Genomic DNA, 23481 nt, shown 5'->3' with positions numbered 1-23481 from the left:
GTGTGTGTGTATGTCTATGTGTGTGTATATGTATGTGTACCCATGACAGTCAGAGTTCCAGAGGCTGTGAGCTGCTCACCTGGGAGAGCAGCCAGTCCACCAGCTTGTACCCCGGCACCACAGACCTGAAGGTCTTGAGATGGTGGTCCCGGTCTCTGTGGGGGGAGCGGGCAGAGGGGCGGGGCCTGTTAGTTGCATTTGTCTTTTTGCACAATAGCAGTGACAGGAAGTCAGCAGTTTCCCCTCGCAGCCCGTTTCCTGCGAGGTGCTTGTTGTTCTCTGTGGTCGGACCCAGACTCAGTAGAGGTGTTTTGTTTTGTTGCCTAGAACCAGGTCAGAGGTCGCTAAGCGCCCCTGCTGCAGCACCATGTCGACGCGTCTGCATTTGCTGTAGAAGATTTTGAGTCTTTGACAGCGTTGGTCAATAAAACCCTTCATGGTTTGTCAAGGATGACACAGTGTGTGTCGTCTGTTCTCCAACACTCTGTCCAAACACTGTAAAATCCAGCGCTGAACAGAGAACTCTTGGAAGACGTGTTGATGTACTTTATAGATACACACTGTGATACAAACCGTGATACACACGCGACGTGATACACACAGTGATACACACACAGCTTCATACACACGGTGGTATACACCGCGATACACACCGTGATACAAACTGATACACACCGTGATACAAACTGATACACACCGTGGTAGATTCGCTGATGCACAGTGTCATACACACCCTGATACACACTGTGGTGTGGGGAGGTTTTCCGCTCGCTGCTCACTTTTGGCTCACGAGAGCCAAAAGTGAGCACAGAGTTCACCGCTCTGCACGAGGAGGAAGTGCAGATGTGAAACAGGAAGTGCTTGATGCAACACGTGATACGCTGTTTGACACATGTGCGAAGAACGAGGGCCTCTGTTTCACAATCAAGCTTCATTTAAGCTTCGTAGCGTCTGACTTACCCTAGCAAAACAAGTATCCTAGCCTGCAAAGAGCCTTAAAAAAGAAAGTATCCTAGCCTGATAAGTATTTTAGCATTTCAAGTATCCTAGCCTGCCAAGTAGTTTAGCAAATACAAGTTTCGTAGCCTGCTAAGTACCACAGCAAATCAAGTACCTTAGCCAAGAACCCCAGCAAGGATGTCTTTGTCCTCAAGAGGAAGCTGTGCGAACCAGTGACACAGTGCAGCTTGACCCATATTCTTCCAGCATCTCAAGTGCCCGAGCCACACAGGCTATGACTCAACATAAATAAGGATTAAAGTGATTGAACAAGCACTCCGACATCAATCTCCACAGTCCGAGACCGGCCATCAATCAGAGGCCGGTCAACAGCTCATACACACCGGAGCCTTTGGAAGCAGGCATGACACGAATGTTAAAGAGGGAAACTAATTCATATTTATTTAGGAGAACACTCAAATCAGAACCCGGTATCGAAGGCTAATGGCTAATGGCTACACCTGCCGTTTAGCGCCGCCCCTGAATCAGTGGTGAGACCGTATGCTTAAAGACAAGACTGCAACTGACATAATCCTGCGCCTCAATGAGCCAATGAGAAAGAGCGCAACAAAGGCGCATGGGCCAATCAGGAAGAGCTGCATCCACAACAGCCGATCAGATAGAGCAATTACCATAACAACTTGTTATTAGCAATACCGTCTAATTACTAATTGAATTGAATCTCAAGCTCCATTGAGATGAGGTGTAACAGGCTGGTTAACAGGCTGGTTAACAGGCTGAGCGTTTGGAAGGGACCATAGCAGACTGTCACGTCCCTCTGTCCACTCTCAGCTGGGGCTAACTGTGGTCTCTCTAAACCGTTCTGTTGTCCATGGTTGTCCAGCTCACTGTTACAACAGGGACACTCCTCTGATTACACTCATCTAAAAACATCATGCACCCGTAAAGGAATTAAGTAGAGAGAGAGAGAGAGAGAGAGAGACAGAGACAGAGATGGGGGAGAGAGAGAGAGAGAGACAGAGAAAGGGAGACATGGGGAGAAACAAAGATAGAGAATAAGAGAGCTAGGGGGAGAGGGAGACAGACAGATGGGAGTTTTTTGTTATAAAAAAAAGAAGATATTATTTTGTATTGGCCACAATCATAAACAAAATGCCCACACCATCCTAATGCAAAGCAGCAGCATTGCATTTAAAATCTTTCATTAGACGCTGAAATCAAAGCCTAGGAACCCCTGGTAGGAGAGGAGAGATATCATCGATACTGAGCCGATAACGGAGGAGACTTCTCCTTTCCAGTGTTTTGACAGCAGCCCAAATGAGATCGTTATTAGTTGGCGATGCACGGGAAATTCCTCCCGGAAATATGACATAATATTTGGCCAGCGCGGAGGGGCTGGTCGTGGGGGTGAATGGGCCTTTGTCTACGGCACCAAAGGCCTCTTTGTCCCGGACAATGGAGACCCTGGACACTTCAATCAGAGGGGAGATAGGGGATAGATAGGGGGAGAGAGGGAGGGAGAGAGAGGGAGAGAGGGAGACAGGGGGAGGGAGGGAGGGAGGGGGAGACAGGGGGAGAGAGGGAGGGAGGGAGGGAGAGAGAGGGAGAGAGGGAGGGAGGGAGGGAGACAGGGGGAGAGAGGGGGGAGAGAGGGAGGGAGGGAGGGAGACAGGGGGAGAGAGGGAGAGATAGAGAGATAGGGGATAGACAGGGGGAGAGAGGGAGGGAGGGGGAGGGAGGGAGACAGGGGGAGAGATAGTAATAGGGGGAGAGAGGGAGACAGGGGGAGAGAGGGAGACAGGGGGAGAGAGGGAGAGATAGAAATAGGGGGGGAGATAGTAAGAGATAGAGAGATACTAATAGGGGGGGAGGGAGAGATGGAGAGAGGCAGACAGGGGGTGCGATAATAATAGGGGGAGAGAGGGAGACAGGGGGAGAGAGGAAGCGAGGAAGCGAGGGGGAGAGATAGCAATAGGGGGGGGAGAGAATGGGAGGAGGGAAGATGAAGGGAGAGATGGGGGGGGGCTCTGGGGGAGGAGGCCACATCAGGAGAGGGGAGGAAAGAAAGATAAATGTATACAAAGGGAGCAAGGGGGAAGACGGAGGGGAACTGTGTGTGTGTGTGTGTGTGTGTGTGTGTGTGTGTGTGTGTGTGTGTGTGTGTGTGTGTGTGTGTGTGTGTGTGTGTGTGTGTGTGTGTGTGTGTGTGTGTGTGTGTGTGTGTGTGTAGCAGTACTCACTTGATGACAGGCGTGTGGAGGCTGTGCATGCGGCAGTACAGCCGGACGCCCTATGGGAGAGCAGAACACAGGGGTGGGCGGGGCTTAGGGCCACTGAAGACTGAGTTATTGTCACTCGGATCAAAGCAGATACCAACAGCAGCACACACACACACACACACACACACACACACACACACACACACACACACACACACACACACACACACACACACACACACACACACACACACCACACACACACACACACACACACACACACACACACACACACCCTCATGACAGCACGGAGGCGATAAACTCAAATCATGTGTGTTGGTGTCCTAAAGGAAACATGAATTTCCCCTGCAGGAGTAATAAAGTATTCATCCATCCCTCCCTTCCTCTCCCCCCCCCCCCCCCCCCCCCCTCCCTCCCTCCCTCCCTCATCCATCCTTTTCTCTCTCCCTCTCTCCCCCCTCTCATGTGTTCATGTCCTGGCCTACCTTGGACATGATGTCCTCTCCCTCCCTCCCTCCCTCCCTCACTCTCATCATGTCCTGGCCTACCTTGGACATGATGTCCTCCCTCTCTCTCCCCCCCTCATGCGTTCATGCCCTGGCCCTATCTCCCTCCCTCCCTCATCCATCCTTCTCTCTCTCTCCCTCTCCCTCCCTCCCTCTCCCTCTCTCCCCCCCTCATGCGTTCATGTCCTACCTTGGACATGATGTCCTCCATCTCGCTGCGGGCCTTGTAGGTGCCGTCGTCGTAGCGGAAGCGGTAGAGCACCTGCTCGTTCTTGAACTGGTGCTTGTCCGACACTGGGAGCCCGCAGACAGGAAGGGGAAACAGAGGGTCAGGCTCAGGGTTCCAGCGTCAAATTAAAAGCGCGCACATCAGAAGTGGAGTGGTTTGCGGATGATTTCTGCAGCGTAAGCAATCGACAACCAAACGTGTTTTGGATTGATCCGATACAGTAGGAAAATAAAAACGGATTATAAGATCCATAGGCAACATTAGTAACCGAACATTCGAATTTAAAAGCTTTTAATTAACAACTAAGTCCAGACAAAAATTAAACAAAAGAAATATTTAGTAGCTAAACAGAATTGAGCAACAAAAAACAGGAACCACTTCAACTACTGGCTCGGGGGTTTAAAGAAATTGCTCTCTCATCGAGTCTAGACTCAAAGCCCCCCCTCTCAGCCCCCTTAAAGAGAGAGAACCTTCTGGAATGCTCCACAGAATCACCCATTGTAAAAATATAAGTGGTGGGCTTTGAAATTACAGTAAGATTATCCCAGCGGATCAAACGAGCTGCTGAAATAGATATTCACGCCACTGCGTCATCTGGTTGGAGCCCGCAATGTAACGCCGGTCTCATGGGACCACAGACTCCCCCCCCCCCACCCTATCCCCCCCCCCCAACATAAAGGCTTCTCTTAAATATAATCTTCCAGGCTTTGGGTCTCCACGGACAGGAGGGTGAGTGTCGAGGGTGAGGGTCGAGGTTGAGGGTGAGGTTTAGTGAGAGGGTGAATGACGCAGACCAGCAGACCATACGCTACGAGTCAGAGAACGCGAGTCGTCCTGGCAACCAGCCCCCCCCCTCCCCCCCCCCCCCCCCCTTTAATATAAATGTTGATCTTGGGTCGTCCTCCCAGCAGCACCAGCAGAGCTCCCACAGCAGGGGGGGGGGGGGGGGGGGCTGGGACCACCGCAGCCTTCTTTTTTGGCCTCCTTTAACCGGACTGGGTTTCCCAGCAGAGTCCCGGACTCCCCCGGGCACCAGGGTCTGAGGTCTGAGGTCTGGGGGGGGGGGGGGGCAGGGGGTTTCCCCCTAAACAGATCGACTCATCCTCTATACGAGCACCGCAATCCCAAGTGGCCACGCCCGCGCAAAGCTCCGTCCGTACGGTCCATTGTGCAGGGTGGGGGCCCCGGGGAGACGGGTGGGGCCCTGACGGAGCTCGCTAAGGGACCCTCTCTGGGGGACTTCCCCAGGTGTTGGGTGTCCGTAGCGTCGTCTGAACTATGGGATCTGCGGGCGCCAGGACTTACCGAGGTCAGCGCGATGCCTCACCGGGGTTAGCGCTTTTTGACGAGGTTTGCCAAAAAAAAGTTGCCTAGAAATTGCTCATTGTATTTACTTTGGTTTTGTTATTTTTTTGGGGGTAATATCCCATTAGTAACGGGTCTATTTACTTACTCCTTACTCTGCTTCTTATTTATGAAAAATGTAATTTTTGCGGTATTATTTCTTCCCTGGTTGGCTGGCATGTCGGTTGTTTGGGGTACAACGTGATCCACTGAGAAGAGGAGTCCTAGCAAGGCTGTCAGGGCAGCGGTCGTACTCTGTCTCACCCCGTTAGCCCTGCTCTGGGGGGACCCCGCTATCTGCGGTCGTCTTCACACACCTCCCGTCTCTACAGGTACAATGTTTTACCAACAGGTGCACTTGGTACTATAAAGGAAGAGGAGATTACATCACGGCCATTCAAGAGTACAGCACAGAGTGAGGACGATGAAGGCAGAGACAGAGAGAGAGAGAGAGAGAGAGACAGAGAGACAGAGAGAGAGAGACAGAGAGAGAGACAGAGAGAGAGAGACAGGGAGAGAGAGAGACAGAGACAGAGAGAGAGAGAGAGAGAGAGACAGAGAGAGAGAGAGAGAGAGAGAGAGAGAGAGAGAGAGACAGAGACAGAGACAGAGACAGAGACAGAGACAGAGACAGAGACAGAGACAGAGGGAGAGAGACAGACAGACAGACAGACAGACAGACAGAGAGACAGAGAGAAGAGAGAAGAGAGAAGAGAGAGAGAGAGAGAGAGAGAGAGAGAGAGATTGAGGAATAGAGGATGATATGAAGAGTGGAGGGAGCCAGAGAGCGAGAGGGAGTGACAAGGAGAGAGGGCGAGCAAGAGGGAGATGAGTGAGGATGACAGAACGGGAGGGAGACAGTGAGCGGGAGACGGGGGAGAGGGACGAGGAGGAGGAGACAGCGGAGGAGAGGAACCCGTGGCGATCGGAGGCTGCTGAGCTGTCGGCGCTGTGAACGGGAGACGTGCGGCCCGCGTCCGTCAGTCTGCTCGTCGCCCGGCCGCGGGGAACGCAGAGAGACAGACGGACCCGTCTCCAAAACAGCGGAACTAAACACTGAGGAGCAGCTGTGTCTGCCGGGCAGCTCATCAGGGGGATGCCTACGCAGGGGAACCCACCGTAGAACCCGAAAGAAGAACCCACAGGGGAACACACACTGGGTGAGGTGGTGAGCACCAACTGATCCAGTACAGGACAACGCGTCTCTGGTCGTTAAGGAAGGAGGTGAATGATTGGTTTAAAAATGGGTTGAGGGCTTGCACATGTGATTCCGTGCAGATGAGCGAAAGAAGGTTTCGATTTGAAACCACAGAAGAACGACCGAAAGAGTGAAAGAACAAAGAGAGAAAGTGGGGGAAAGACAGGAAGAAAAAGAGAGGACGTTTGAATAAAGAGTGAGGGAGAGAAAGTGAGCAAAGGATGAAGGAAGAGAGAGAGAGAGAAAGAAAAGAGAGAAAGAGAGGAGGAACGAAAGAATGAACGGAAGAACGGAAAAAAGAAAACACAAATGAAAGTCAAAGACGGAAAGAAGGAAAGGAAGAGAAAAGTAATGAATGAGTAAACAGAGTTCACCAAGAGAAGGTGCAGGAGAACGAGAAAGGAGAACAGAGAACAAAGAATTCCCTTCTTTGTTCTCGGTTCTCCTTTCTCGTTCAGGAGAACTGAGAACAAAGAACAGAAAGAGCGAGGGAGAGAAGGAGAGAAGGACGGCGAGAAGCAGAGGAGGCGAGAAAGGAGAGGAGGAGAGGAGAGGAGGAGAGGAGAGGAGGAGAGGAGAGGAGGAGAGGAGAGGAGGAGAGGAGAGAGGAGCAGTACCGTGGTGGATGATGCCGTTCTCCAGCAGCGCCTGGCCCAGGTTCACTCCCTCGTCAGGTTTACTGATCTCTCCGCTCTCCAGCAGCCACGACACAAACTCACTGGAACACGGAACACAGAACATTAGAACATTAGAAACTCACTGGAACACAGAACACAGAACATTAGAACATTAGAACATTAGAAACTCACTGGAACACGGAACACAGAACATTAGAACATTATTAACTCACTGGAACACGGAACACAGAACATAAGAACATTAGAAACTCACTGGAACACAGAACATTAGAACATTAGAACATTAGAACATTAGAACATTAGAACATTAGAAACTCACTGGAACACAGAACATTAGAACATTAGAACATTAGAAACTCACTGGAACACAGAACACAGAACATTAGAACATTAGAACATTAGAAACTCACTGGAACGCAGAACATTAGAACATTATTAACGCACTGGAACACAGGACATTGTAAACTCACTGGAACATAGTACATTAGAACATTATAAACTCTAATTATAAATTATTTCTCCTCCCCCCTCCTCCTCCTCCTCCTTTCTCTTCCCCCTCCTCCCCCCCTTCCCTTCTCCTCCCTCCTCTCCTCCCCCCTCTACCTTCTCCTCCTCCCCCCCCCCACCCGGTCAGACTAATGTGTTCCCTCTCCTCAGTCTCCCTCCTTCACGCCACCGAGCTAAATCAATTCCCCTGGTATGATGAGCGCTGAATAGGACCGACGCTGGGCGAGTGTGTGTGTGTGTGTGTGTGTGTGTGTGTGTAAGGTTGAGAATGAGCCTGAAACTGCTGTTAGTTTGTGCACGTGCCTGCGTGTGTGTGTGTGTGTGTGTGTGTGTGTGTGTGTGTGTGTGTGTGTGTGTGTGTGTGTGTGTGTGTGTGTGTGTGTGTGTGTGTGTGTGTGTGTGTGTGTGTGTGTGTGTGTGTGTGTGTGTGTGTGTGTGCTATGCTCATCAGCCTTTATCCTCTTAATGTAAAGTCAAAAGATGGAACAGCTTGACTAACAATAACTAAGGGTAATCAAAGTGATTGACTGCGCGTGTGTGTCTGCGAGCGACGTGCGTCTGTGTCTGTGCATATGTATGCGCGTGTGTGCGTGTGTGTGTGTCTGCGCGTGTGCATATCTTTGCGTGTGTGTGTGTGTGTGTGCGTCTGCGTGTGTGTTATTGAACCATAACGTGACCCCAGAGTGTGGCTGCTGTGGTGAACGGGGGTCACCTTGGCCAGCTGGCGATATGTTTTTGTGTCTGGTCAGGGAGCAGCAGGAATATTTTACCATGATAATTATTGACGCAGTTACCACCAACCAGCTGATACACTATCCTCCAAGACGGGACGACTGTGTGCGTTTGTGTGTGCGCCCCTCTGCTCATCTGTCATGTGTGCGTCTGCCCTTCTGTTGTGTGTGTGTCGAATGTCAGTGAGGTGTGTGTCTGTGTGTGTGTGCGTGTGTGTGTGTCGAATGTCAGTGAGTCTGTGTGTGTTAAAGGAAGAAGCTGTTAATTGACGCTGGCACTGGACCTAAACGAGGAGGGGGGAGTGTGGGGGGAGGGGAGAGAGGGGAGGTTGGGGTGAGGGGAGGGGTGAGGGGGGGGTGTGAGCGTTGGGTGTTACGTAAGAGCCAGGTTAATTTTGGAAACAGAGCTGTTATGGAAATTAATACAACGCACAGGAACTGTGTGTGTGTGCGTGCGCGCGCGCGTGCGTGCGTGCGTGCGTGTGTGTGTGTGTGTCAAGGAAAAAGGGATGGAAAGGTGAAGACAAGTTAAAACCAGACTGAGATTTCCAACCGATGGTGACGTCAGCAGACTCAACAGGGCAAAATCAGACAGCTGTTTCTGAAAATATGCTAAAGACGGAATGCTAAAGATGATATGCTAAAGAAGCTATGCTAAAGAAGCTATGAGCTTCTTTAGCAGCTTGAGAAACGATGTTATCTGATGGGCTGTTCTGCAACAAACAAATTTCTCCTACAGGGGATTAATAAAGTTGTATCTTATCTTATCTTAACAGAGGGTATGCTAAAGAGGAAAACGCTACAGAGACTATGCTAGAAAGCTGTGCTAAAGACCTATGGCTAAAGATGCAATGCTAAAGAGGTGACGCTTACAAAGCTACGCTGAAGGGGCTAGGCTAGCACAACCATGCTCTCGAAGCTCTGCTCAAGAGGATATACTAAAGAGGGGTGAAGTGAAGCTAAAGGGTTAGCGCTGGTGTCATCCACATCTGCCACGGGGATGGGGCATCTCAGGGCAACGGCCCTGTTGCTGCATGCCCAAACCTCCTTAGCATATAAATCACCAGGGGAGTCAAGATGGAGGGCTGACGATGGATCAATCCACATGCTGGACTGATTCACAGGCTTGGAGGCGGGTTTGGGATTTGGCGGGGTCTGGTTTAACCCCCGGTTTCCATAAGCTAGTGTTAACAAGTCTTAAATGGTTTGGACATTGCCACATCAGGACAATGTCTACGGTCGATATTAACGGTTGAAGATGAATGGAATCGTCTGTGTTGCATTTCTGAACTCTGCTGGCCTCCAGTTGATTGTTAACTGGAGGTGGGATCCGCGAGCTATTATTGGACGGAACTTGTCGCTTCCTGGAGAAGTGGTGTTGGTGTTGTGGGCGATAAAGCAAGTAAGGCCAAGTCATGTGCGACCAAACATAGCTCTAGTGTGCAGGCTTCGATGCCATTACATGCTACTATGCGTGTCTGCGGTTCGCATTACCCGTGGGATATCTACTGGGCCGTGGCACAGCGACGACGTGAGCACCGCTGATGGGACCTGCTTGAGGTCTGCTGTAAGCGGGAGGCTGTCAGAGCAGGATAAATATACACTTAGGAAGAGATCCAGCAGTCTGAGCCCTGACGTTTACTACTGATGACTGTTTCAACAGCCCCACAGCCAACACAGAGGCAACACTGCACAGGGAGAACTAACCCAAACACTTCCATTAATACTAACCCTTCGACTTTCTGCCTAACCCTTACACTAAACTAACACTTAACTACACCCTAACCCCAGCACTTAACTAATCCTAACCCTAATCCCATCACTAAACTAACCCTAACACTAACAGTAAACTAACCCTGACCCTAAAGCTAAAACTTCAAGACTTTCTGGCTAACACCAAACCTAACCAAGTGGTTGTGTTGTCTAAACCTCACCAAGAAGTTGTGCGGTCTAAACCTAACCAAGTACCGAGTAGTTGTGTAGTCTCAGCCTAACAATGTAGTTGGGTTGTCTAAACCTAACCAAACTGTGAATGAAAACTGAAAAATTAATTAAAATAATGTGTGACACACACACACACACCACGCCTTCTGGTTGAAGGTCCTGTGTTGACCCCCTCATCCACCACCTCCTTCTAGTCGCTCTGTGCACTACGTTTCCTGACTTCCTGAAGCCTTTCTGGAGGAAGGCTTTATTGGCGGACGGCCCTGGAGGTTCACTCCCTGTGTGGTAACGCACACGGAGGGAGAGATGGGGGGGAAGGACGGAGGAAAGGAGGAAGGAAGAGGACAGGAGAAGGGGGCGGATGAGGAGGTGTGGGTGAAGCCAACAGACGATGTGTTTGGGAGGTGGGGTATGGCGGAGGGTAGCAGGGGTTGAAAGTTGACTGGGAAAACTTTTTTTTTTTTTTTTTTCACACAGGAAATCAGCGACTTTCCTCATGAAAATAAGAGTCCATTTGGGGGCTGATTGTGTCAATGTGTTGGTCTGTGCTTGTCCATGTGTCTGTGTGTGTGTGTGTGTGTGTGTGTGTGTGTGTGTGTGTGTGTGTGTGTGTGTGTGTGTGTGTGTGTCTGTGTGTGTGTGTGTGTGTGTGTGTGTGTGTGTGTGTGTATGTCTGTGTATGTGTGTGTGTGTGTGTTTATACGTGAGTTGGTCTGTGAGTGTGTGTGATCGCGTGCGTTAAAGAGGAAAGTCCAGTCCAGGAAGCGTTTGTCTGGTGATACGAGTGTGTGGCGGCAGAGCTGCGTTCAGAGGTAATCACGCCGTTGATTTGTACAAACAGCAGGATGCTGCGACTGAAGCAGATTAGCTCCTCAGGCCGGAGCTCTGCCTGCTAATCTCAGAGCACAGCTTCCCCTCCTTGGGTTACGTAACAGCTGACGGACCGGGGAGAGACCCAGTGGGGGCTCAGATTCACCTCCTACAATGTTCTGTAAGCTACTGTTAGCGTCCGTTAGCGTCTGTTAGCTTCTGATTAGCATCCGTTAGCTTCCGGTGTCTACTGGTGTTTACTGGTAGGTTAGGTTCTGGTTGGCTAGCTTTTGTTAGCTTCTGTTAGCTTTTTCTAGGTGAGCTTCTGGGAGGTTATAGCTTCCGTTAGCTTCCGTTAGCTTTCGTTAGCTGCGTTTGACTCCCAGCCAACGGGTTCTGGGTTCAAACCTCAATGTGTGAACCCTTGAGCAAGATGCCATACCCCTTCTTGCACATTGATGACAGGTTTCAAACTAGCGCCTCCCAGCTCATTCATGACAGGTTTCAAACCAAATTGACTCTGAATCGCTGCTTCGTTACGGTGTTTACATACATTTACATTTCATTCACAGTCCGCCCACGGAGACTTCTCACTGTGACCGACAGCCAAGAAAGAAAGAAATGGAGCAGCAATCCAGTCCGACAGAAACGTAAGAGATCCAAATGGGTCAGGTCGATGAGGACTTCGGGTCTCATGGGGTAACGACTGAGGGCAGGATGGTCCAGTGACCTGGCTGGACTCTCAGCAGACGACCCTGAAGACATCCCTGAGCCAGAGTCCTACTCGATCCTACCAGCTCCTCAACAACTTTCATCGCTACTCACTGCAGGTAACTTCGGGGAAAAAAAAACATCTGCTCAATGAGTATGTAGCAAGCAGGTGGATGAAAAACTCACTTTCCCATGAAGCACTTGGGCACGTTGCTGAGCTTCCGGCGGCGGTCCTTGATCAGGTGACGGCTCTTGCTCATCATCATGTGGTAGAGCTTCTCGCCCTTCTCCGCGATCATCACGTACGCATCCCTCTCCATGCCCAGCTTCAGACCTGCAGCGGGAACATCACGTCGGTTAAACTCAATCCTTTACACACATTACAGATTTGTGATTTGTAAACCAAAGTAAGGGATTAGAGTCTCCTTCCATCGTTTGACTGTGTAACCACAAAATCACAGACTTGTGTGACCACAACATTGTAAAACAGTCGAAGGAGCCGGAAGGTTGTGGGTTTGAACCCCAACGTCCCCCCGGTGCCCTTGAGCAAGACTATTTAGAGAATGTTGAAAAGGAATGAAAACGCCCCCTTTACCGTGCGTCATTTGCATGCAAAGGCGAAACACTATAACACCACATACCATGACAACATTACGGATTCACCGTCACCGACAACACATGACGTGATTCTCTCAAACGCATCCTATCGCAAACGAGCGCCTCTACTGCTGTGTTCCTCTGGGCTCCCTCCCTAACGCGGGCCTCAACCCACCCCCTCCAGGAACAGGTCCCACCGCAGCACGTCTGAACCCCAGAGAAAGTGCCGCTCTCCCTGGGCAAGGCAGACACCCTGAGCAGGGTGCTGTCTCTGATGGAGAGGTGGGTGGGGTGGTGGGGTGGAGGGGGTGGGTGGGGGGGGGGGGGGGTACTCGGATTACATAGGAACAGCAGCTGGAGCGCGGCTGAAACAATGAGAGCCATTCAACAACAGAAACATCCGTCGGGGCCCCGGGGCCCTCCAGCGCTCACCGCCTCTGGCCCCCAGCTGTCGGACCTCGTCCAGAACAGCTCCTTGTCTACCCAGTCCCGATGGCACAAGCTGGTACACCACACACACACACACACACACACTCACTCACTCCCCAGCTTCGCACAGAAGCCCACGTGATTGGAGGAGCGACTGACACGGCCCAGCTGGTGGGAGATGGACATGGAAATAAAAACCCAGCCCAGAGACTTCCGGAAAAGGCCCTGGAATGGCCCCGTTATCGACCAGAGGAAACGCCGCCAACCGCACGTGTTGAAGTGGTTGTTTGGGGAGAAGACAATGAGGAGCAGGGGTGGGAACTGTGTTGGCAGAGGTCTGCGCCGCGAGGTTGTTTCCTATTTCTGAATCAGAGGAAGCTGTCGAGACGGTAGCCAACGCATCACGGGCGGGGAGAGAGGCCGAGTGCTTTTCGACGGGGGTTTGCATCGCTAAAGACACCCGTTACGTTCCAAACAAACTACAGTCGACGTGGTCACATTCTGTCGGTTAATTGGCCAATGTGCCAATTAAGCAAGGCTCACAACGCCTAACATGGAAGGTGGTCGTCCTTGGAGCGAGATGCCTTCTCACCCGCCTACCTGCTCCAGAACGGCGTGCGGCTAAATTCACCGCGTGGGATTGGATGAAAGCACGCTTCGCGACGGAATGGGAAACGGCGCCATATTCAAATCAAGCAAGCGCTTAACCAGACATAACGATTTTTAGAGAAATATCGCAGCAGCGGTCGCACAGCATACCAACAGCATGCTCTCTTTTGAAGTGCACTCAGAGTTTAAGGAACAGGTGATGGGCTAGGGGCTGGAGGTATTGGGGGGGGGGGGGGGCTGCTGGGGGTGACAATCTGCCGTCAGATCACTGGAAGCCCCCCCGCCCTCACCACACCACCATCTGTTGGCTGCAGGTCGATTTCCAGCGGGCCGTAAACCGATACCGCTGGCCGGACCATTCGTTCTCCTCTCCTTAGGTAACCGCCTTAACTTCCACTTTACCGCCAGAAGGTCAACCTGGACCTGCTCCGCCAACTGTTCACCTCGGCCACGTCCACATGCCTCCAGCACAAGGGGGCGGCACGTGGCTCAGGAGGTAGAGCGAGTTGGCTGGTAACCACAGGGTTGCTAGTTCGATCCCCGGCTCCTCCTAGCGGAGTGCCAAGGTGTCCCTGCGCGAGGCGCCTCACCCTGACAGCTCCCGACGAGCTGGCCGAAGCCTTGGCCGAAGCGCTGTATAAATGCAGTCCGTTTAAAATCAGCCAGGTTCATCTGAGAAGGGGAAACACAGGTGTGCTCTCCTGGAGGAGTCTGGTACAGAGCTACGAGCCGCTCACCGATGGCCCGGGATAATCAATGTTCTGGGCTCCTCGCCTCATTGCCATTAGGTAACCCCATCTGAAGCCCCAAATCTGGTTAAAGCCTTTTGATAGCCCCGAGCCGTACCGCTTCAAAACAACACGGGCAGATGGTGAGGACTGAACAGGTGCAAAACACACTGTTTACCGCAGGAGCAGGAAGTCTGAATATCAGTAGCGGTAGGGCACACGGACGCTAACGAGGCTAAACAAGACGAATGCTTTGTCGTTTTCCATCCAGTCCGTATCATGAGGGTCTCGGATAACAAGTACATCTCGGTATCATGAGTGGTTTCCTCCTCGGGGGTTCCGAGACTTCAAACAGGACTTCTGGAACGGACTCAAAAACCCATTAGGAACACGAACGTTGGCCCTCGCATTCATTCGCGTTAGAATAATCATTTATCTCCGCCGTTCCCCCTGCTAAGCGGCCCGTTTCCGCGGCGAGTTGCAGCCTGCCTGGTTCTCACTCTGATCCAACACGCTGGTTAACACGTCTGAGTTATTCCAGTGTTGTGAATGAGCTCTGTGACCCAGCTGTGACTCCCCACTTGGGGAAACGCCCGTGTAGGCCCCCTTTAGGAAGAGCCCTACCCCTACCTGCTCATTCAGGACATTGACAAGCATCCACGATCCCTTATAAGGACAGGATGGTCAGGTCCTTTGTGCTCCATTTGTCCACAGTCGTCCTCAATTCATACACGTTGCAAAGAAGTCCTTCAAATGTAAAGCACTTCCTCTTTAAAAACTAAAATAAGCTTCTCAAACTGTTTTGACCTTTCCAATTTGGCACAGAAACACTCCACTTTTGAAGGAAGGCTCGACGTGTGACTCAAACTATAACCATGTACATAACTAGAACCCGAGAGGCCATTTTCTTATATGCTCATTGAGGACTCTGAAATGCATCCACAAACATCAGGTCCTTTGAACCACGTCCATGTCCGGTCGTCCCAGTAGGCAAGCTTGAGCAAGATGCTCCTCACCCCTACCTGATTGTTAAAGACTTGAAAAAAGCATTTGGTACATGATTAAGCAGCAGATTGTGAATGCACAACACACATGCATAAATAATAATATATATCGTCAAATAATAAAGTTATCTAGTAAAGTAAATTCAACTTTAATATTATGCGATTCGTTTTTCAGATATTAATTGCTTAACTTTAATTTAATTAAATGAAACCGGTAGTAGTTTATAATTATTGTATGATTTAATAAAAGGGGGTGGGATAAAACAAGTGCATACTTCTTCCCATGTTTTTGTTGTTTTTGTTTCTTTTTCATTTGACGACATTTTTTAAATACATTTTTCAAATCAAATCAAAGTTGGACTCACTCTCCCTCTGCTCCCGCTCTCTCAGGATGGCGTCCAGCCACTTCTGCTTGTCCTCGGTGTTCTTGGCCATGCACACGAACCACTTGTTCTTGGCCGTGTTGTGGATCTTCCAGCCGTTGGTCACCGTGTAGTTGTTGCTGTGGTAGTCCGCTGGAGATGATCACACGGCAATACGTCAGTACGCGGATACATCGTTAGAACATCACATCATTATGAGTTTGTCTCGTCGTCACATCGTTAGGTCATCGCCGACATCATGCAGCACTAAGTCATGACCTCGTTACATTAATATATCATGACATTAGGTGACGCAATGAAGCAATTTGCCGCCATCCAACTAGTGTCTGACCTTTTTTTCGTTCTGACTTTTAATGTGGTGAGTCTAACCACAGTAAGATTTAAAAAGTTGTCAAGATCATTCTGATGTTAAAATAATCAACTTCATTCATAGACGTTGCAATGGAAGTGCTTCCATTGCAACCCCATTCAAAATGATATAAGCTTCTCAGACTGTTATAAATAACCTTCTGACCTTTTCGCTTAGGCACAGAAGCGCTCCCCTTGTAAAGGAAGCCTCGACGTGTGACTAAAACTACAACCATGAACATAACAATAACCCAAGAGGCCGTTTTAAAAGTCAATGGGGGGGGGTGCGCGATTCCCTTTCTAAATGTTTACCAATTGACGGCAGGAAGCTTTACAGGCCAATTAGGGCCTGTTTGTGTGTCTGTGTGTTTGTGTGTCTGTGTGTAGCCCGCGGCCTGTCTGTGAGTGCAGTAAAGGCCGTCTCTCCCCCAGAGCTCAGGGCCACTCTCGCTTTATCACCCGCGCGGCTGCAGGTGTCTGATGAATAATGAATAGCGCCGTGTAATGGACTGCATTAGTCCTGGAGGTCGTATAAATAGCGAGCCGGAGGGAGGTTCAGACCCCCCCGCGTCAGAGTGACGGCCCGGCCCGTCTTGTTGGAGAGTCCAGAGTCGGAACGGGGTCTCGTTCTGGACTTGAAGGGGATCCAGTTGATCCGAGCTGTGACGACATGCAGAATGGCCTGCGGGGGTCTAAAGTGTTTTCATTTGAAAGACGTTTGTATGGTGTAGGAGTTATTTGGTTGCTATCATGACTTGGGACTGGAAGTGAACAAGAACAATTCTAGGAAACCAACCAATCAGTTCCTCAAACTGTACCAACAGACTTGAGACACCCTATCATTCCACTACAACCCGTATTGGAATGATAGGGCGAGGAGACTCGGAAGATAAGATCATTCCCATCAACCAACACACCCCATCGTTCCACTTTAACCCGTAGAGTAGTGATAGGGTGCGGTGACTCAGAAGATAAGAGCCTTCCTATCAGCCACCCGATCGACTAAACCAACAGACTTAATGTCAAATGTAACCAGTTGAGGGCGTTTCACCTACCGACTACCACTGAGTGACACCTCAAAAGTGGCAGATGAGGGCGTGTTGACATTAAGACGCACCTCTCAAACCACAGGCTTCTGTCAAAGTTTCCACCCTCCCCCCTCTACCCCCCCCCCCCCCCCTAACACACACACACCCCCGCCTGTGAGCGCGGCTGGCTGTGTTGTTCGTACCGAGGGGAAGCAGGGCTCATCAGACGCCATCTCCTGATCATCTGTGCGCTACTCGCATCTAACAACATCGGGCCGTCGTGGTTCCTAGAATCACAGGGGGATCACAGGAACTCTGCGTGCGCGGTTTCCCCGTTCCGCCTCCTCACCAGCTCGATGGGGCCAGCCGACCGCAGGTGGATGCGAGATGCACATTTGACGTTTCAACCACGTTTGTGCCCGTGCCAGAAAAAACTAAAACAACGAGCAGACAATGAGCGAGAGCGAGAGGAGGACAGCGGTGCCCTGCCCCACCCTCCATGAAACTTTCGCTGTAACCACAACAGCAGCGAGAGCGGAGCGCTTAGCGCACCGAAACTAGTCGAGAGTTGAGGCGTGGCGTCTCTGACACGCGGCTCCGCGGCGCAGCAGAGACGGTCGGTTCGGCTTAGCTCAGGAGGTAGCGCGGGTTTCCCTTCGAGGTGTCCCTGAGCGAGACACTCCACCCAAACCGAGCTGACGGTCGCCTTGCGTGGTCGACTCCGCCGTCGGTGTGTCAATGTGTGTATGAACCGTTGTGAAGTCGCTTTGGATGAAGTGCGCCGAAAACGTAATATGTAAATGTAATGGTGCTGCAGGTTCCGCTGGGTGGAGGCTCACAGGGGCGCCTCCACCCACTGTACCCCACCGTCTGGGGCATCGTCACTGTTTTGGTGCACCCCCCCAAAACAGTGACATTTCACACTAGATAAATGTATTATCTAGTGTGAAATGCGCTGCCGTTCAAACTGAAAAGTAACAAGTGTATTATTATATCGATGATCATTCATCTTATGGAGGCGTTTTTCACCCGAAAGGTCCAGGGTTCGATTCCCAATGACCGCAGTCTACCTGTAGGCAACCCTTAAGGGAGCTGCCCTGACCACTTCCTGCCACTTAATGCCACGAATGGCAGGGTGAATCGCTTTGGATAAAAGCATCTCCCACATGACATGGGGATGAATGATTGTCCACCTAAAGAGCTGTGTAATGAAGTAATGTAAAGTTATGAATAAGTGAGTGCTGCGATGGTTGGCACTCACACACACACACACACACACACACACACACACACACACACACACACAGTACACACCTGTTCCGTCCTCCACGTTCTCCACCTCCATCACCTCCGTGTTGATGCGGCCCCTGAACACGTACAGGGGCCCACTGAGGGACTTGGTCCTCTTGGTGGACTTCTTCCCGGAGACTCTGGAAGAAGACGGTCAACGGTAAACGGACTGCATTTATACAGCGCCCTTCTGACCAGTGGCCACTCACCGGGTTATTTGGAGTGGCCATTCACACATTAGGTGTGTTTCCATCTCAAATGTGATGCAAATCTTTAGAAAGTTCGCAAAAAAGTAATTCGAATTAGGTGCGTTTCCATCAAGTGGTTGGAGCGGAATAGGGTGATGACGTTACACGTTGATGTCGGCAGGGTTGCTATGGCCGGTCGTTATGCGGAAATCTGAAAGACCGTCAGCCCTGTGTGTTCAAAGTTCGCTACGTCACAGCTGATTCGAAAAATGTGTTTCCATCTCCCATGTTGCGAATTTACTCTGTTACGCATTTCTCATAAACCACCTCAAGCGAGCGGATAAACTTTTTTGCGAATTAGAGGATTTTGATGCAAATTTTGGTGTTTCCATCACCGTTTACTGATTCGATACTTCAAAGTTCGCATTAAATTAGGGGGATGGAAACGCACCTACTGACACACCGACGGCGGTGTCAACCACGCAGGGCGACAGCCAGCTCGTCGGGAGCAGTTAGGGTTAAGTGTCTTGCTCAGGGGCTCAGCTAGGAGGAACTCGGGATCGAACCAGCAACCTGCCGGTTACCAGCCAGCCGGCTCTACCTCCTCAGACACATGCCAGAAGAAGCAGGCACACCGGGAAGGTTAGTACTTTCCGTTGGCGGGCGAGGGCCCTGTTGCTGCCAGAGCTTCTCTGAGTGCAGACCAGTGTCTCTGAAAGCGCCTGCAGGTTGATCCTGGCAGCGGGCGAGGGGGGGCACGCCGGTACGATTCCTCTCTCTGTTTTGTTTGCATACTAATGCTCTGCCGTGCCGACACAGGAACTCACACATCAGCCCCAGCGCTGGCGTCCTGGCTCGTTTACGAGGGGGGCGGCCGGGCGTGGCCTGCAGCGTTCAGTACACTCTCTGCGCTCGCTGCAGAGCTCGGGTGGAGCTCAGCGCCAGAGGAGACCTCTGGGCTGAACGGCCGCCGCGGGCCGCCACACCACGCCGGCGCTTGCGTTGATGGTTTCTGCGTCATCGGGCTTGGAGCGTGGCCTGCCAGAGGCCCCTAGTTCAGGGCCATCTGGTCAGCGTCGTGGCCTGGAGACGACGGCTCTTACAAATGAAGGTGTATTCAGACCTCCTCAAATGCTCCATCATAAATGAGCTGGAGAAACTCTGCTTTTTTTTGGCAGACTCTGACTGGACTGCTCAAAATCAGGGACAGGGGGGGGACCTTCAATGCAAGCACAGCAAGAGGCCGAACTTGGCCTCAGCGTACTCCTGGGTTCTCGCGAGTTCTCCTAGGTTCTCCTAGGTTCCCCGGGGTTCCCCGGCGGCTCACCTGGACTTCCTCTTGCAGTAGACCAGCAGGTTGTCGAACAGGAAGAAGACTCGCTCCTGGATGTTTCCGGCGGAGATCTTCAGCAGGTTGCCGTGGAGAAGCAGCTCCGTGGAGATGTCCGTCAGGTTGGTTCCCTGTGGAGGACAGAACCACAGTCAGACACGGGACATGTCTCAGGGGGGAGGTTAATGGGGGTGCCACCCGCTGGTATTCTAACCACGTGGGGATGCGTCTCGTAACGTTAGTTGTCGTGCCATATCATCAACACATTTTTCGCTTTCCTGTCAACAAAAGATAGGAATCAAATAACTCAAACTCAAATTAAACTACAATCAAACTACAATTAAATTACAATGTTTCTACGTTGTTTTGGTAACAGCACTAATGACCTGCCTGCTGTGCTGCTCAACTCACTGCATGTCGCTCTGGATAAAAAGAGTCTGCTAGACGACTTCATACTGAAGAAATGTTCAGGCCATCGGAGCGTTTAAGAGTGCAACCGCAGTACAAAGCTTTAGAAAAGATAAAACACACCCAGAGCGAGACATGAGATTCCCCCCAGTTGATGAACCCTGCTGGCATGTCCCTCTCCCTCAAAGAGGAGGGCTGCAGTGAGGAGGGCTGCGGTGAGGGCTTTAATATTTGATTGCTGTGGCGGCAGTCCATTACTGGTCCAGTGAGAAGCCGCTCGATGGCTCTCGTGGGAGTCCACAGCGAGGAGGACGATGAGAACCACGTCAGTGAAAAAACGCAGAGAGATACAGCTGTGGCGCTGTAAATCTCTCCGCTACTCTACCCATGTCAGAACAGAGACAACGCATGGCTGTCTCTCTCTCTCCCTCCCTCCCTCCCTCCCCCACTCTCCCCCCAGCGCCTCTCCCCCTCAAACGTCTCATTACTGTACTCCCAGAAGTCTGGGGACCCTAAAGGGGTCAGAGGGCAAGCGGTTCTCTCTCGCCCAGACAGTTGGCCAGAGTATGAACTTAAACCGCGTCCTGAACTCCGGACTCAAACGCTCTCTCCGTTCGCGGCAACACGCAGGCACGACGCCTTCTGCACCGAGAGTCTGAGAGGAGGGTGTGTGGGTTTGGGGAGGGTGTGTTGTGTGCGGGGGTGGGTAATGCTGATAGGAGGTACTACAATCGGAAGGCTTACAGGAAACCCTTTTTAAAAATAGCTGACCAGATACCCCGTGGGAGGTGCATGTTTTAGATATATGCCATATTTTATGAACAGCGCATAGCCACAAACTGGTGAAAGGGCATATCAAACCACACACACACACACACACACACACAGTGTCGAATTGCAGTCATGTTTAACCACAGCGTTCTCACTTCTTCAGCGTTCTTTACATTTCTAACACAAACAAAGTCGGGCACACACTGTTGAACACGTATCCCCTCCAGCATTACTAGAGCAGGACGTCTTGTCTTGACGTGAAAAGCAGGAGCCAATGTGTTCCCGTAAGTACGTGCGGGTCGGCCCCGTGTACAGCTAACCCCGGGATCAAGCGCCTACTCTCTGGGCGGGCGTTTGGCGTCGCGGCTGATCACTTATTGACGAGCAGGGACGGCCTCCGGTGATCGCTGATCCATCGACGAGCCGACCGCCTGCCTCGGAGCCAATTGACCTTCGTTATTCCTTACGAGTCCGGCCGTCAGATAACCAATTAAAACGCACCGTCAGGACATTCAAACATCACACAGCCAATTAAAACGCAGCATCAACACATTACGAACCCCTGCTTAAGGGCCTTTGAAGTTGATCTCGTCCGTGCGTAAGATGGATCCAAAGAGAGAATAACGAACATCCTCTTTCTGTTCCTGAAGTGATCTGCTCTCTGTCCTGTCTTTTAGAGACCCGGTTGTTCAGCAGTTGGGATCTTTTTTGTAGTTAGCTCAATATTGATGTTCTGCCTCAGCCTCAACTGGGAATGTTTGGGAAAACTGCTGAACACCCAAATGAAAATATCATAAACCGCCCGGAGAAAGACAATAACGTGATTTAGCCGACAAACACTGACAACCACGACGGAACGGGAATGTTGTGTTCTTTAAGTGTGACAAAAAAGGTGCCGCACACACCTCTCCCGAAAAACACCATTCTAATCAATCACAGGTCGCTCTGAGAAATCCATTTTCCGTTAGACTCCAGATTAACTGGAACCGAGCCCGTCCATGTGTGGATACCTCGCGCAAACACACACACACACACCCACAGACACCCACAGATAGACGGACCTACACACACACACACACACACACACACACACACACCCCGAGGCCAGCGATAGAGACCCGGCCCGGCAGAAGGCGCTCAGCTTGGGGCGTCTGTAATGGATTCGGCCTGGCTGAATTGGTGATGGATGTCTACTGCTACGGAGTTTATAGAGAACACCCATCTCCCAGAGTCTGGACATGCCTCACCCTGACCGCACCACAGGCTTGGATTACACACACGCACGCACACACACACGCGCACACACACACACACACACACACACACACACACACACACACACACACACACACACACACACACACACACACACACACACACACACACACACACACACACACACACACACACACACACACACACACACACACACACACACACACACACACACACACACACACACACACGCACACACACACACATTGTTTGGGTGTGTGTGCGTGCGGCCCTGCCTGTCCATCAATGTGTCTGCACGTGTGTGTGTCTGTATGCATGGCTGCTTGCTTCTGTCCGTCGTTGTGTGTGTGTGTGTTTGCGTGTGCATTTGTATGCGTGCCTGTGTCTCTCTGTCCATCGATGTGTCTGCATGTGTGTGTGTGTGTGTGTGTGTTTGTATGAGTGCCTGTCTCTTTCTGTCCCATCTATGTGTGCGTCTACGTATGTGTCTGCGTGTGGTTGTGTGTTTGTGTGCGTCTCTCTGTCAATCTATGTGCGCGTGTATGTCTGTATGTGTGCCTGTGTCTCTGTCCATCGATGTGTGTGCGCGTGCACCTGTTCCTCTGTACTCATCTGCTGTATATTTAACCAATGTTCACGCATTTATGGTCGGAGTGCATGCACATATGGATGACATGTGTGTTAGTGTCTACACGTGCACATCATTGTATGTATATAAGTGCACCGTGGTGATGGATGTGTGTGTGTGTGTGTGTGTGTGTGTGTGTGTGTGTGTGTGTGTGTGTGTGTGTGTGTGTGTGTGTGTGTGTGTGTGTGTGTGTTCCATTAGCACAAATACAGAGTGTAGCCCGCAGAATACCTGAGAGTACACTAATGCAGTTAAGAGATGGATAACCTATGCACTGTGCGTTATGCAGGTTTTTTTAGGCGTAGATTAACGTGTGTGTGTTTGTGCTTGTGCGCGTGTGTGTGTGTGTGTGTGTAGTCAGTAGACTGGGAAGTGCTTTCTAGACATAATGGACACTAATGGTTCAGGGAAGAGCTCTTTCTGGAGCCCCTGATTGGTCGGTTTCTCGCGGGGAGTCGCACATTACAACCAAATCTTCGCCTCCTCGTCTCCCAATCGGGTTATGGGCGCGTGCTTCCTGTCGGTGAGTGATTCAGCAACGTGGCCGGCGTGGAACATAGGGGAGCTTTGTTAAAGTTGAAGCAAAGGGAAACGGCCAAACGGATGACAACAGCTTCTTGTTTTGCTCCAATAACATTTGTGGCAGCGGTGAAATTCTTCTGAGAGAGAGAGAGAGAGAGAGAGAG

General features: G+C 51.1%; 1 protein-coding gene across 1 annotated transcript in view; it reads right to left on the bottom strand.

Annotated features, from left to right (window-relative positions):
- prex1 (phosphatidylinositol-3,4,5-trisphosphate-dependent Rac exchange factor 1) overlaps positions 1 to 23481 on the bottom strand; it is a 52697-nt gene that overhangs the window by 18831 nt on the left and 10385 nt on the right. The window contains exons 3-10 of the mRNA XM_056588418.1: positions 19750 to 19883; positions 18259 to 18374; positions 15551 to 15700; positions 12005 to 12152; positions 7095 to 7195; positions 3897 to 4000; positions 3201 to 3250; positions 80 to 155 (exon numbers count right to left, since the gene is read on the bottom strand). Of these exons, the coding sequence (XP_056444393.1) occupies positions 80 to 155; positions 3201 to 3250; positions 3897 to 4000; positions 7095 to 7195; positions 12005 to 12152; positions 15551 to 15700; positions 18259 to 18374; positions 19750 to 19883 (879 nt within the window). The remainder of the gene's footprint in view (positions 1 to 79; positions 156 to 3200; positions 3251 to 3896; positions 4001 to 7094; positions 7196 to 12004; positions 12153 to 15550; positions 15701 to 18258; positions 18375 to 19749; positions 19884 to 23481) is intronic.

The sequence above is a fragment of the Gadus chalcogrammus genome, chromosome 1 (genome assembly GCF_026213295.1).
Source record: "Gadus chalcogrammus isolate NIFS_2021 chromosome 1, NIFS_Gcha_1.0, whole genome shotgun sequence".
NCBI classification, from domain to species: Eukaryota; Metazoa; Chordata; class Actinopteri; order Gadiformes; family Gadidae; genus Gadus; species Gadus chalcogrammus.
Note: the sequence above shows the minus strand (reverse complement) of the source record. Positions and strands in the feature narration are given on the sequence as shown.